The sequence below is a fragment of the Rhinoraja longicauda genome, chromosome 8 (assembly GCF_053455715.1).
Source record: "Rhinoraja longicauda isolate Sanriku21f chromosome 8, sRhiLon1.1, whole genome shotgun sequence".
NCBI lineage: Eukaryota > Metazoa > Chordata > Chondrichthyes > Rajiformes > Arhynchobatidae > Rhinoraja > Rhinoraja longicauda.
This window is the reverse complement of record NC_135960.1, coordinates 58,965,375-58,979,717: the sequence shown is the minus strand read 5'-3', so window position 1 is coordinate 58,979,717 and position 14,343 is coordinate 58,965,375. Positions and strand designations below refer to the sequence as shown.

General features: G+C 38.7%; 1 protein-coding gene across 1 annotated transcript in view; it reads left to right on the top strand.

The window, feature by feature from the left end:
* zswim2 (zinc finger, SWIM-type containing 2) overlaps positions 1 to 13,124 on the top strand; it is a 28,352-nt gene extending 15,228 nt beyond the window's left edge. The window contains 6 exon segments of the mRNA XM_078404562.1: positions 2,817 to 3,068; positions 4,929 to 5,013; positions 5,419 to 5,546; positions 9,806 to 9,965; positions 12,326 to 13,099; positions 13,101 to 13,124. Of these exon segments, the coding sequence (XP_078260688.1) occupies positions 2,817 to 3,068; positions 4,929 to 5,013; positions 5,419 to 5,546; positions 9,806 to 9,965; positions 12,326 to 13,099; positions 13,101 to 13,124 (1,423 nt within the window).
* The last annotated feature ends 1,219 nt before the right edge of the window (positions 13,125 to 14,343 follow it).

Sequence of the window (14,343 nt, the reverse complement as noted above, 5' to 3'; positions counted from 1 at the left end):
GCAAGGCATCACAATTAACATTATTGTCAAAAATTCATTGGACCCAACAAACTCTCTGATCACCTATTGCTCATCATGGAGGAATCTGAAGACTGCCATAGCTTGGCTTCTTAAAGTAAAGACAACACTCTTGCAGCTGACTCAAAGCAGAAAGGAAATTCAGACTGCTGTGAGTAGCCTTGAAAAGGATCCTAGCAAACTGAAAGAAAAGGTTGAAAAGGAGATGCAAGTCTTTAAAGCAACTCTGCGGACAATGTTAATGTCCTGAAGATCTTGTCCAAGCAGAAAGTGCAATCATCTCTTTCAGTCAAAGACAAAGATTCAAAGAACTATCAGGACTAGAAGCTGGTAGTAATGGCAGCAAAAGAAGCAGTCATTTGTACAAATTGGATCCGGTGCTGAATGAAAGACTTCTGAGAGTAGGCGGTCGCCTGAATAGACTAGCAATGGCTGAAGAGGCCAAACGTCCTATTATTCTCTCGAAGGACCTTCACATATCAACACTACTGTTATGACATATCCATGAACAGCTCGGACATGGAGGAAGAAATCATATGCTGTCTCGTCTCCGTAAAAGATACTGGACTATCAAAGCTAGCTCTGCTGCAAGAAAAATCCTTACAGACTGTGTTGTGTTTAAACGGCAGCGGGGAAGAGTTGGGGAACAAAAGATGGCAGATTTGCCCCGGTGAGAATTCTATCAGACCAGCCTCCATTTACACATGTAGGAGTAGATGTAGGAGTAGTCTACTCCTAGGATCTCTTAGGTCCTATAGAGATCAAAAGAGGACAAAGTTTTGTTAAAAGGTATGGTGTAATCTTCACCTGCATGGCAAGCAGGGCAGTACATCTTGAAGTTGCATATACACTTGACATAGACTCCTGCATCCATGCATTACGAAGATTCATCTGTCAACGAGGCCAGGTTTCATCTTTAAGATCAGGCAATGGCACAAATTTTATCGGGGAGGAAAGAAAATTGAGAGAAACATTCAATAGCTTGAATCAGGACAAGATCCAGGATGCTCTGCTTCAGCAAGGGGTAAGGTGGTACTTTAACCCTCCAGCAGGACCCCATCACGGCGGAATTTGGGAACGATTGATCCGCATGAGGGGGTATGGGGAGAAGGCAGGAACGGGGTACTGATTGAGAGTGATCAGCCATGATCGCATTGAATGGCGGTGCTGGCTCGAAGGGCTGAATGGCCTACTCCTGCACCTATTGTCTATTGTCTATTGAAATGTGCTGCGCTCTGTTCTTAGCCAACAAGAAGCCGAAGTTACCGGAAATACTCATCATGTTAGGCCGTAGTGTGGTAATGAACGGTCATTAAGCTGAAATGTTAGCACATTTTTTCTCACTCTAGATGGCTGTTGAATATCACACGCATGGCAGATTTGCTACGTGTTGTTTCCTCTGATGTTACATTCTGTGCAGAATTTTAATTTTAAGTCAGATTTTGCCATGCATGACAACAGCTATCTCAAAAATAAGTGGACTGCCATCCAACATAGGTTTATAGCTCCAACGTTTTATATAAATTCTAAGCCACAAGAACTAATTTTTCTATATGAGAAAGAACAAATATTAAGGTACTTTAATGGTAGAATCAATGAAATATATATCTATAAAGATATTTGGTGCACTCTAGTGGTTATAATTGAGTACTACAAAAGATGATGTAAATTAATATAATAGTGTAGGAAAAGAACTGCAGATGCTGGTACAAATCGAAGGTATCACAAAATGCTGGAGTAACTCAGCAGGTGAGGCAGCATCTAGGAGAGAGGGAATGGGTGACGTTTCAGGTCGAGACCCTTCTTCAGTCTGAAGAAGGGTTTAAACCCGAAAAGTCACCCATTCCCTCTCTCCTAGATGCTGCCTCACCTGCTGAGTTACTCCAGCATTTTGTGATACCTTAAATTAATATAATGCTACTTTCAAATTGCAAATATCATAATGTTTGCTGAGTTTCTGATTACATAACATATACAAAATGAAAATAAATGGATCACTTGGATTTCCTTTTTGCTTTCCTATATCTTTGGTACAAAATGTGTTTATTGAAATGTTTTTACTCTGTAATTGTCATGGAAACCAGCACAAGGGCAATGGTAGAAGCTACAATGTACATCTAATTTGGTAATTTTTCTAAAATAGAATGATGTTACACCATTTGTTGCAACAATCAATATTGTTGTAAGTAAATCACTGCTCATTTTACAGAAAGATGCTTCTGTGTTAAGGCACTGTGTTGCTTACCATTAATTTACATTGCCCAATTTCTCACATTAAATGTACCAAATGTTATGCTACTTTTAGCAGTTGTAACACCATAGGCGTTAAAACCATAACATTTTAATTGCTAGAAGCTGTGGTCCGGGAAATAACTATGATCAATATCAACTTAATCTAAACAAAAAAGCACAGATGCGCCAGTTCTAGCAGCAATATTGGTACTTTATTTTGTGGGTTCCCACATTATTCTTCAATATCACAATACTCAATCTAACTTTGTTGTAAAGGGATAAAAGATTGTGCTGATGAAGAAGCACAAACTTTGGCATAAGCTAAATTCTGGTGAAAGATGACCTCAATCTGAAACATTGACTCTGTTTCTATCTGCACAAATGCTGTCTGACTTGCTGAATTTTTCCACCATTTTCTGTCTTATTTCAAATTTCTGACTATTGCGTTGGTTTGCTTTTGGTTCAAGTTAGTGGATGAATGGTCTATGGTCATGAAGAGGATGTTATTAAATTATATACATACAGTTAATTTTTGGTGACAATTTGTTTTGCTTTCTTGAGCACAGATACACCTGCGGAAACAGTGTCCATATCAAATGCATGAATATTTGGGTAGAACACCAAACAAAGACAGAGAATGAAACTACTATCAAGTGTCCTCTGTGCAGGGAGGAGTTTGCACCACTGAGTTTCCTACAGGAAGAATTTAGAAACATCACCAAATTTACCAAGGCAGCGGAAAGGGAAAGACTTGACAGACACCTTGGAATTCCTTGTAATAAATGTGAAATTTGTCCAATTCAGGGCAAATGCTACAGGTGAACAAATTGCTGCGCAATACTATCATGTATCTATTTGCAGGATATAGTGCCTTGTTCTATTTCATGTAAATACCACACCATCAGTTGTTTGCTTTATGATAATCTGTGGAATTCTCTGCCTCAGACGGCAGTGGAGGCCAATTCTCTGAATGCATTCAAGAGAGAGCTGGATAGAGCTCTTAAGGATAGCGGAGTCACGGGGTATGGGGAGAAGGCAGGAACGGGGTACTGATTGAGAATGATCAGCCATGATCACATTGAATGGTGGTGCTGGCTCGAAGGGCCGAATGGCCTACTCCTGCACCTATTGTCTATTGTCTATAATCCTTAAAATATATACAATGCAGATGCACAAGTTGCTGTTTGGAATGTGGAAATAAAATTATAAAAATATGAATATGGGGCTTTTTCAGAGATCGTGGGGTGGCCCGATAGGGAATCTATGAAAATAAATAAAAATAAGATACCCCAGTGATCTTAAGTAAGGGATAGAGATGTATGATTCTGTGCAGCAGGTTTTCCCTCTTCATATCATATCATATCATATCATATATATACAGCCGGAAACAGGCCTTTTCGGCCCTCCAAGTCCGTGCCGCCCAGCGATCCCCGTACATTAACACTATCCTCCACCCACTAGGGACAATTTTTACATTTACCCAGCCAATTAACCTACATACCTGTACGTCTTTGGAGTGTGGGAGGAAACCGAAGATCTCGGAGAAAACCCACGCAGGTCACGAGGAGAACGTACAAACTCCTTACAGTGCAGCACCCGTAGTCAGGATCGAACCTGAGTCTCCGGCGCTGCATTCGCTGTAAAGCAGCAACTCTACCGCTGCGCTACCGTACCTGGTAATGCAATGGGATGCACTACCAGAGTTGCCGATTGAAGCAGAGAGCATGTGAACATTTAGAGATAGGTTAGAGTTGATTGAAGGAAAGCCAAGCAATAGGACATGAAAAGTGATTGAAGACATTGGATGAGGACCACTATTCTTGTGGAGAATACACATTAAAGTGGATTGAACAAATCACAAACTTCTGGTGGAATTCAAGCAGCATAAGTGGAGAGAATGAACAGGTGACGTTTCCAGTCGGGACCCATCTTCAGACTGATTGTAGTGGGGAAGCTGGAATAGTGGCAATGACGGACAAAGCCTGGCAAGTGGTAGGCGAGGGGGGTTAGGTTGACAGATGGGCGAAGTGAGTGACAAAGGAGACAAAAGGGTGCCAGATAAGGAGTGAAGAAGAGTGAAATATAAAGCCAGAGGGAGGGATATAGGTTGAAGGGGACATAGGGAGGGGGATTAAAAGGGTAATATAAGGGACTCGGAGATGGGAGATGAGGTGGGGGGGGGGAGGGGATGATCAGGGTGACGGGGGGAGGTGAGAGACTTTTTAAAATTTCAATGTGTTATCTTTGAATTTCTAAAATATTAAAGATAACTGTGGAGCCCCTTACTCTGATTTCCAAATGTTGATAAAACCTTTTACAAGTTAGGTTACAAGAATGGGGCTGCTGTGAGAAAAAAGTTGGAAATTATTGGGCCCTCCGATTTTGAGGGATGATGTAATGGAAAGGGTGGCAGCGGTAGTTGTAGGGAAGAGATCATTAAGGAAAGGAATGAGAGAACTTTGGCAGGTGGATGAGAAGGAAATAATCAGAAAGCATTTTAAATGGATGGAAATTAAACATTAATCAGTAAAAAACTGTTTTCAAAAACAATACAAAATGGCCTAATGGAGTTGAATTACAAAAACAGAATTGATGTTGGATTTATTTATTGAAATAAATGTACTCTTTATAAAGTTAATGCAAATGTTGTTTCTGTTTCCTCTTCTCATTTTCGGAAGATGTTTGAGCTGTCCTGATTTTCACCTTTGTCAGGAGTGCTTCCCATGTCCGAGCCACTCTCACCATGAATTCTCTTTTCGGGAGGTAATTCCAGTCACTTAAGTTAAAATATTATTTTTATTTATGGAGAAAAGAAAAAAAATCGATGTGCAAAACCAGTAGTAATAAACGCCTAAACTGTGATAACCACTAAGTGTTATGTGGGAAAACATCAGTTCGCACAGGCAATATCTTAAGCAATGATAATATTAGGAAAACAATCCAAAGTTCAGTTTAAGAGCATACTAGGCGTGGGCATTTTACCTGTTATGTCCAGATATCGGCCATTGAAAGATAAGATTATGTATCAGGTGACTTGGAGATTAAACTTAATATACTTTCATAACAGTTTGAAAGGGGGGGGTGATGAAATGTAATGAATAATAAATACAATAAGAGCACATACTTCATTAATGTCTAAATACAAAACATCTTTTTTTTTCATTTTAGAAGAGAAATCAGCGTTGGAGACCACTACAGCAGGTTTCCAGTGTGCCTTTACCTCTAGCAGTTATCAATGATCTGATGAATAGAGAAATAGCTCCCAATGATTATAATCTACTTCTGCAGTTGGACAGGTAAGTATTTTTCCAGACACTCATGGCATTGTGGTCTTGAAAATGGATCATAAAGCACCTAATTCTATTTGCTGAGCGATTCTATTTTAACTAAAAAAAATCTAGCGTAAGGAAAGAATCACTCTTTTTTAAGTAAAATGTTGTTCATCATGGAAGTTGTTCCTCAGGATCCCAATGCACCTCACTGCCATTCATGGTTCCATATTTTCCTAATCTGTAGCTCCATCTTCCACCTGAGCCTCTCCCAGTCAACCCCTATCACCAATTTCCATTCAATGCACTAGCCTACAACCTATCTCCTGCCCTTAAGCCTAATCTCCCATCCCAGCATCAATGTTCAATGCAATTAAGGTCCAAATTGTTTGCATCCTAAACCTATATCACAATTCAACCAAACCATCTGATATAAACCTGCAGCAGTTAGATCAATATTACACCTTCAACTGGGCCTGATGCACTCTGGAGATATGCTGCACCATTGAGTAAAGCCTGCCTGGAGGTAAAATAAATCAATGTCATTTGAGATAAACAGAAACGTTTAGCTCTTTTTTAAAATGCAAAACACAAAGACCCTTTGTGCAAATTAGTACTTAAAAATGAGGAGATGACAAAATATACCAATGATAGGCATAGGGTCTAGGAAACAAGCCCTTCGATGCACTGAGTCTGTGTCAACCATCATGCACACATTTACATTAATGCTATGCTATACAATAAAGGAATGTAAATAATTCAGAGATAATGAACACATTACGGGTGTAATAGGGAAATCTCTGGTTTAGATTTAGGTTTATTATTGTGGTTTATAATTGTCACATATACCACAGTACAGAGAAAAGCTTTGTCTTGCCTGCGATCCAGTGATGGAAATGGGTGGTACGCAGTGGGATGGTGTTCCCCTAGTTTTCAATTTCCAGCTCGGGTTTAATGAGTACTGCAGAAAGATTCAAGTCGTTTATCACTTTATTCAACTCAGACGAAAACGATTTGTTAACTGCCACTGTTAACACTTGTTAACAGCCAGTAGTTAACAGGTAGTAGTTATACCATGTGTCATCAATACATCGATCCACATTCCTCAGTAAATGTAATTGTGTTTTGACCATGTATTAATGACACCGCGTTCCTTTGAATAAAATTCAAGGGAGAATTTCTTAAACTCACTGTCAGGGCTACCGGACCGCGAGCACGGGCTCAGGTAAAGTCACGTTATTTTATTATTCCACGTTATTTTATTTGCCGCTCTGCCGCTGTGCCTCAGTTGTTTCAGTTAAATTAGAATGGATGGAGAGAAAATTAAATAAGTAGTACCAATAGTTTTTTCCAGCCTAAATCGTGAGTGGTGAATATTTTATTGTGGGTGGTTTTATTTAGCAAAACAATAGTGCAAGCGGAAATATTTTATTATATATCACTATGAAATTTTATTATATATCACTATCAAATATCTATAAATTTCAGATTTATGTACCCCTGTGAAAATGAGCATACTGAGATACTTTGAAAGATAGCGTCTTCAGATCGATGAAGAAATAAATGATAATGAAAACACTCAGCCAGAAAAGAAGGCAAAATTACTTGAAAATGATAATATAGCTGATGCAGCTGTTTCGCCTGATGCTGCATGTGAATATATTTCAAAAGATATTGAAAAATGTGACCTTCCAGACTGTTGGACACAAGAAATGTACCTAAACAAAAACAGTGTTAATGTAGTAGGAGTGAGTGATGACAAAGCAAAACAGTTAATGAGTTTAAGAAAAAAGATTTTTAAGCACAAAAATAGTGAAGCTCATATCAGATGCCAAAAAATCAATGAAACAGCTGGAAAAAAAAGCAATCGAAAATGTAGTGTATGTCACTGAAAAAGGCCGAAGCAAAAACAGGTCGAGTTTTTAGAACTGTATATAATATTGTACACAAAGGTAGGCCCTACACAGATATGTCTTCTGATATTGAACTGCAAGAAAGAAACGGCATCGACTTAGGGTACGTTCTACACTCTCGTAAGTCATGTGCAGATGTTTCTCACCACATAGGGAACCAGATGCGAAAGACAGTGGGGGAAAATATAATTTCAAAACAATCTAAAATGTCTATTATGATTGATGAATCTACTACTATTAATGGGAAAACTGTTCTAGTAGTCTGTTTGAGAGCAGCAGTTGGTGAATCTTCCCAACCTATATCATTCTATTTTGACTTAGAACATATGAAACTTGGTGCAAATGCAAAATCTATATATGATGGGCTTCTAAGTTGCTTACAAAGAGGTGTTTTTCAATACAGTACCTAAAAGAAAATGTGATATCACGTAACTGATGTTGCATCAGTAATGTTAGGATGAAATGCAGGGGTTGCAAAACTATTTCTTGATGATTTCCCTAATGCAACTGTTTGGCACTGTGCCAGTCACAGGCTTGAACTCAGTGTACGTGATGCTATAAATGAAGTTGCAGGTTTGAATCATTTTCAGATATTTTGTGATAAATTGTATTCCTTATATCATAGGTCTCCTAAGAATCAGGATGGGTTAACTGCATGTGCTGAGGCTCTTTACTGTCAACTGTTGAAAATTGGTCGTGTTTTCAGTGTGAGATGGGTTGCTTCGTCTTACCGAACTGTAAAGGCAATGTGGCAGTCTTATAAAGCTATTTGGGAGCATTTTGGAAAAGCACACTGTGATGCTTCAAGATCTAGTGCAGAGAGAGCAAAGTACGAGGGGCTGAAAAAAGTATTAGAGTCATCAGCTTTTGTAAATAATTTGGGCTTGTTGATGGACAGTTTGCTAGAGTTGTCTGAACTGCCACTTGAACTGCAGAACCGAAATTGTACACTTAGTAAAGCACATGAGGAAATTAAACGAACTATCAAGGTTCTTGAATGTCAAATAGAGAAGCCAGGAAAATGTTATACTCAAGTGGAGAAAGCAACAAGCCAGATGATATTTAATGGAATAAATTTGAGAGCTGGTAAAGTACCTACTATACATAGACAACAGTTTTTGAGGAGTTTGGTCAATAATATGAAATCCAGGCTGCTTGAACAGCTTCCAATGATAAATGTAAAAAGTTAATTAACAAGTCAAAATATTTAGATATTAACAATATTCCAGAAGATTCACTTTTTACCTTTGGGGATAATGATGTAGAAGAAATGGCAGAACAATCTGGCTTAAATGGTCAGTTTTGTGTCAGAGCCTTCAGAGAATTCAAGGATTCTAAAGGGAAGATAGTTTCTGCAGATTTTCAGCAGCTAGTAACGGCTGTAAATACAATTCCGGTATCAACAGCAGAATGTGAAAGAAGCTTCAGTGGCATGAATTTCTGCATGTCACCACAACGTGCAAGACTTCAAACTGATCATCTCCCAACTCTTCTATTTATTAAGTTGGTGGGACCTCTGTCAAAATTCAACCCTGAAGAATATGTGAGGACATGGCTTCTTAGTGGCAGAAGGCGTGCTGAAGAAACGGCATGCAGAAAGAAAGAGGAGGTGACAGAAAAAAATACAAATTATATACCATTATGGAACATTTTGTAATGTAAACAGAGAGAGAGAGAGAGAGATACCAGAAAGCAGCTATGACATATAATACACAATAAACTATATTATAAATACATAATAAACAAGTTATGCATTCTTGTACTCTTACATGGGTATGACCGCACATTAAAATATCCCCCCCCTTCCTTCCCAACCTCAGCCTCACGGACCTTAGAGTACCCCTAGTTCCTAAAACCCATTTCCATCACTGCTCCTATCCAATTAGATCAGAAAGTACAATACGTAAATACAACCAAGTCAAACTCAAGTACAAAAGGGAAAGATACAGACAATATAGTTCTCAGCAGAGTAGAGCAACAGTTTCATAGACAGAGTCCAATGTCCGCAATGTGGTAGAGGTGAATTGAACAGTACCCTAGCTTGTGGAAGAACCATTCAGAAACACTTCCTGATTCTGGTGGTGTATACTTTCTAGCTTCTGTAGCTTTTGCCCAATGGGAGCAGGTGGGACAAATCTTTGATTGTGTTCTTTGTTCTGTTCAGTCTGTACCCAATTCAAGAGGATTGGGTGTGAAAACTACAGCCATCTTGAGTAATTGCAACATTCATTTGATTATAGTTGATGCATTACTCATACTACAATGGATGCAAAAAGAGTTGTTAAAAAGGACAACATATGCGTGTTTACTTGGTAATTTCTCATTATAAATTCATCTCGGTAACAGTGCACACTTCTCCCCATCTGTTTCAAGAAATAAATCAACCTCGGTGCCTGGACATGTCGTACAAACTTTACCCATGATAATCGTGAACGAGCGAAGCAGACTGCTGGTGCCTGGTCAACAGTGCAGAGTTTGTCTAAAAGCATTCAGACTAAGGCAGGAAGTTCGATGTCTCCCTTGTCAGCACAAGGTAAGTGTATTTTTCTCTTTGTTAAGTAAACCAGTGGATATATTTAAGGCAGAGAAAGACAATTTCTTGATTAGAACGGGTGTCAAGGGTTATGGGGAGAAGGCAGGAAAATGGGATTAGAAGGCAGAGATCAGCCGTAATTTGAATGGCGGAATAGACTCAATGGGCCGAATGGCCTAATTCTACTCCTATAACTTATGAACTTAAATTATATCACTGATCTTCAAATACAGAATATATTTGGCACATAAGTGTAGCATTCTCTTGGCTGCATCCATGCTCTTACATAGAAGGCTTCAAATGGTTTAGAAATCAAGGGAATAAAGTACATACCATCAACTCTGTTCTTGTACGTTCAGAGTATCTGGAGTCAGTTCATTTACCTGTCGTAGATGTGGACCTACTGTAGCTTGGTTTACTATCTCAGCGAATGAAGAGAATAAAAATGGCCAGATTATCCCCAAACACTTCTTCCCAATGCCCCAACAAGCCATGCCTTCTTCAACACCCAAAAATGTAGATACCTCCGAATCAGCTTGTTCTGGAGGAGAACCTATTTTCTTTTTAACAGTTGGATTTCTGAAGCTATGCAGTCCCTCTCGTGTCCTACCCTTAAGATCTCAGTGTGTCCCACTGCTGGCCCATAACCGATCTGTATGTACACGTTCGTATAAGAAAATAACTGCAGATGCTGGTACAAATCGAAGGTATTTATTCACAAAATGCTGGAGTAACTCAGCAGGTCAGGCAGCATCTCAGGAGAGAAGGAATGGGTGATGTTTCGGGTCGAGATCCTTCTTCAGACTGTATGTACACTTTCAATAGCTAAGTTTTGGGCAGGGAGAAAATGGATTCAGCATTATCCCCATTCAAATTGCAACTACCAGCCCATTATCACTGCGTTACTGGTCAGGTCTGTATATTATTTTGAAATTATATCAGGCAACATCTCGATAAAATAAGCGGCCAACTTTCCCTGGCAATAAAGAGAAAGTTAAATTAATTAAATTAATCCTTGCAGAAACAATCCAAATAGATTATAATCCTGAAATCACTCAGAACTCTGGTTAATGCATCTTCTACACTGGGTGTTTGGAAGAATCACTCCTTAGATTGCTGGAGGGACCCCCCATCCTGACCTCTCTGCTTCACATGATGAGGTGGTTAAGCAGTACATTATTTTACTAATGACCGCCAAGATTGTTCAGCGTGCATATTCTATTCAATAAGTAATATTTTGATCACATGATAATTGTAGGTCTCTGTCTCTCAGTTTTATTTACTAATAAAAATACAGTCAGCGACCCTTGTCTTTGTGTCATGCAAAAGAAGTCTGGAAGATTACCCAGCACTTGAAATCCACCTTACAAAGAAAGGATATCTTCCTGTAATGATTTCCAGCCCTTTAGATTTGTGGACGTTTAACCTGCACAGCATCCTAATATCTCCCGCAACCTCACTGAAAGGCTGACAGGGGTTGGGTACAAAATCAGATGGAAAATTGCCCAAGATCATTGCCTGGGCCAAGCCGGCCATCCGTGACTCACGGCGCCAGGCGGAAGAGGGCTCTGCCCGAGCCAGTTGCCTGCCCCTTTTCCAGGGTTACGTCCGCACCTGGGTGGTGTTGGAGAGGGACTATGCGCTGAATACGGGTACCCTGGGGGATTTTCGGGACCGTTGGGCATCGCGGGGGATTGGATGCATCCTGGATAGGGATTGTAATATAGTTGTATAATAGTTTCATTTGGTATATTTGGTTGTATTGTATTCTGGTGGTGGGTTCTGTTTTGTTTTATTGCATTGTAAATATTATTTTTAAATAATTGAATGAATATTTTGAAATATAAAAAAAGAGCATTGCCTGTACAGTCGTATTAACAACTTTGGACTTGAATCACACGAAATGGTGCCGGTAACATGGTGACTCTTGTGTAATCTCAGCGTAATCTACTATTCTTCCACTCTTGTACTTAAGTATATGATTGTGGCCATGTATAGTAACATTCATTACTGAACTGTATGCAAAAATAAGTCAGTGTAATTTGGTACATGTAACAATAAAGTACTATTGGATTGAATTGAATTATATTTCATGTTCATGTTCATGTTATAGGAGCAGAATTAGGCCATTTGGTCCATCAAGTCTACTCCGCCATTCAATTATGGCTGCTCTATGTTTTCCTCTCAACCCCATTCTCCTGCCTTCTCCCCATAACCCTTGACACTCATTTGGCCTTGATCTTTAAAGTAAATTATCATGGTTTCAAGGTGCTTATATCTTTTTTTATAGTGTTGATCAACCACCAGCAGTGAAGTAAATATAATTTTTAATTATTATTAAATTACCTTGTTTTCACCAGTTTCATAAAGAATGCATCGACCATTGGTTGTTGCATGAGTGCAACTCTTGTCCCATTGATGGTCAAGTAATCTACAATCCATTAACCTGGAATGAAGGACCAAGCCGAAGCAAAAAGAAAGAAGCAACTACTAATTCAGAGCATTCCAGGACTCCAGCCCAAATGGAGCAACCTCATTTTCTTATTCCAGTAATTGGTTATAATTCATCGCTGAAGAAAGCATGCAACAACCAAGCCCATGGACATCAGAAACAAGGTCACGTTCAAAGAGGGCGCAGGACTCAAAATGCAGTAGGCTTCACAGAGGACTTCACTGTGAATGGTTCGAGTTACCCTCATTTAAACAATGTAAGAAGTGAAACAAGTCTTGCTGCTGGACATTCAATACCTAGTGGGATGTCTCAGGAACCTTATTTTCCAAGTCTTTTACCAGGTATATTTGATAAAAGAAATGAAAATCATTCCATTCATATTGCAGTGAAATCAAAGAATTCCAACAGCAGTCAGATAAAGAGGGAGATTGGCATGAGTAGGTCTCGTACAACTGGTTCAAGTAGTGCTCCTGTTCTACATCCACACAGCAGCAGCAAGTCAGACTCACCAGAATTAGCATCGCCGCAAAAGATGCTACACCTGGAAGTTTGTCCCCTTGAAAGCAGCAACACAAGAAAGACCCAAAGCAGTGGCTTTAAAGGCGACATCAGAAAACAAGGCAGCGTCCTTCCAAGAGGACCCAGGTGTCCTCCTGTTAGTTCAGCAGCTGAGAATGTGACTCTTGCCATGGAGGGAATCTCAGTGAACACCAGGATATAAATCCATTCACTCATTGCTAAGCGCAGGTTTATTAATACTTCTAGAATTATTAGGAAAGTTATTACTTGAAAATGTTTTATATCAATGATTTAAAACTATGAGCAAATTACATACCGTTTTACCAATTCACGGGGAACGTGGAAACTTCTTAGGATGTACAGACCTGTGAAATTTATTTCAATAGAGTTTTCAAAATGATGGTATTTACCTCACTTTACAGTCTGGTAAAGATGATGGTCAACTCAATAATATCAAAAATCTGACAGTTGCGTTTTAATAAATGAATACAGACATTTGCAGTGTATACCTTTCTCCGTTTAAAAATTCTATTCTTTCTTATGTGTGGAAATATAACTTGATTTTTTCTCTTGATGATTCATTTACTTTGAATCGGGTGAAGGCTGGAACTCATTCCGAGGTTTCTAACGAACAATGTATTTTCCATGAAATCAAAATAAACTTCACAAAAATAAGACTTCCAAAATCATTCAGATTTTACATTTTCTTTGCATGCATCAGCTGGTCTTAAAAACCTGTGTCATATAATTCATTTGCAAAAAAATTAAGTGAGATGGTGTGAAATTATGCATTTGATTTGGAGTATTAGGTAATATATGGAGGTATGTATAAACGTTCTAGTTAAACTGTAATTTTATGAAAGTGGTCAATTGATTATACCAATATATGACAAATCAGCATTTTGAAAATAAATGATCTGTGTAAGATTATTAAAATTCTGTTGAGATGAAAAATGGTTTAATGAATATTTATGCACCTCTGACCCATCTTTCGGAAACATTGTAGCATATACTTGCTTCAAAGAATTGACTAAAGGTTCAATCGTTACCCTTGCTACTCATTTCTTAGTAAACTGCTAAAGACTGATATTGGTGATTGTCTGGCTGAAGCTAATCTGCCACATGAATGCACTTTGTATCAAGGTAAAGGTATGACAAAGAGACCTTCTCAGTTATGTTTTATGATCCTTTTTTTATCTTTTATTTCAACCAGTTTCTTATAGTTTCTATTGATTTATAGTTTAGACATCATAAAACCATGAACCTCATTCAGAGGCAGGTATTTTATTGTTCTATTCAGGACCACGTTGCTGCATTCATTCATCTAACTATTCTTTAACAAACTTTTTTTAGTGTTGTTTCTGCAGTTAACCTGAACTCCATCCCACCATTAGTTCAAACGTTTTA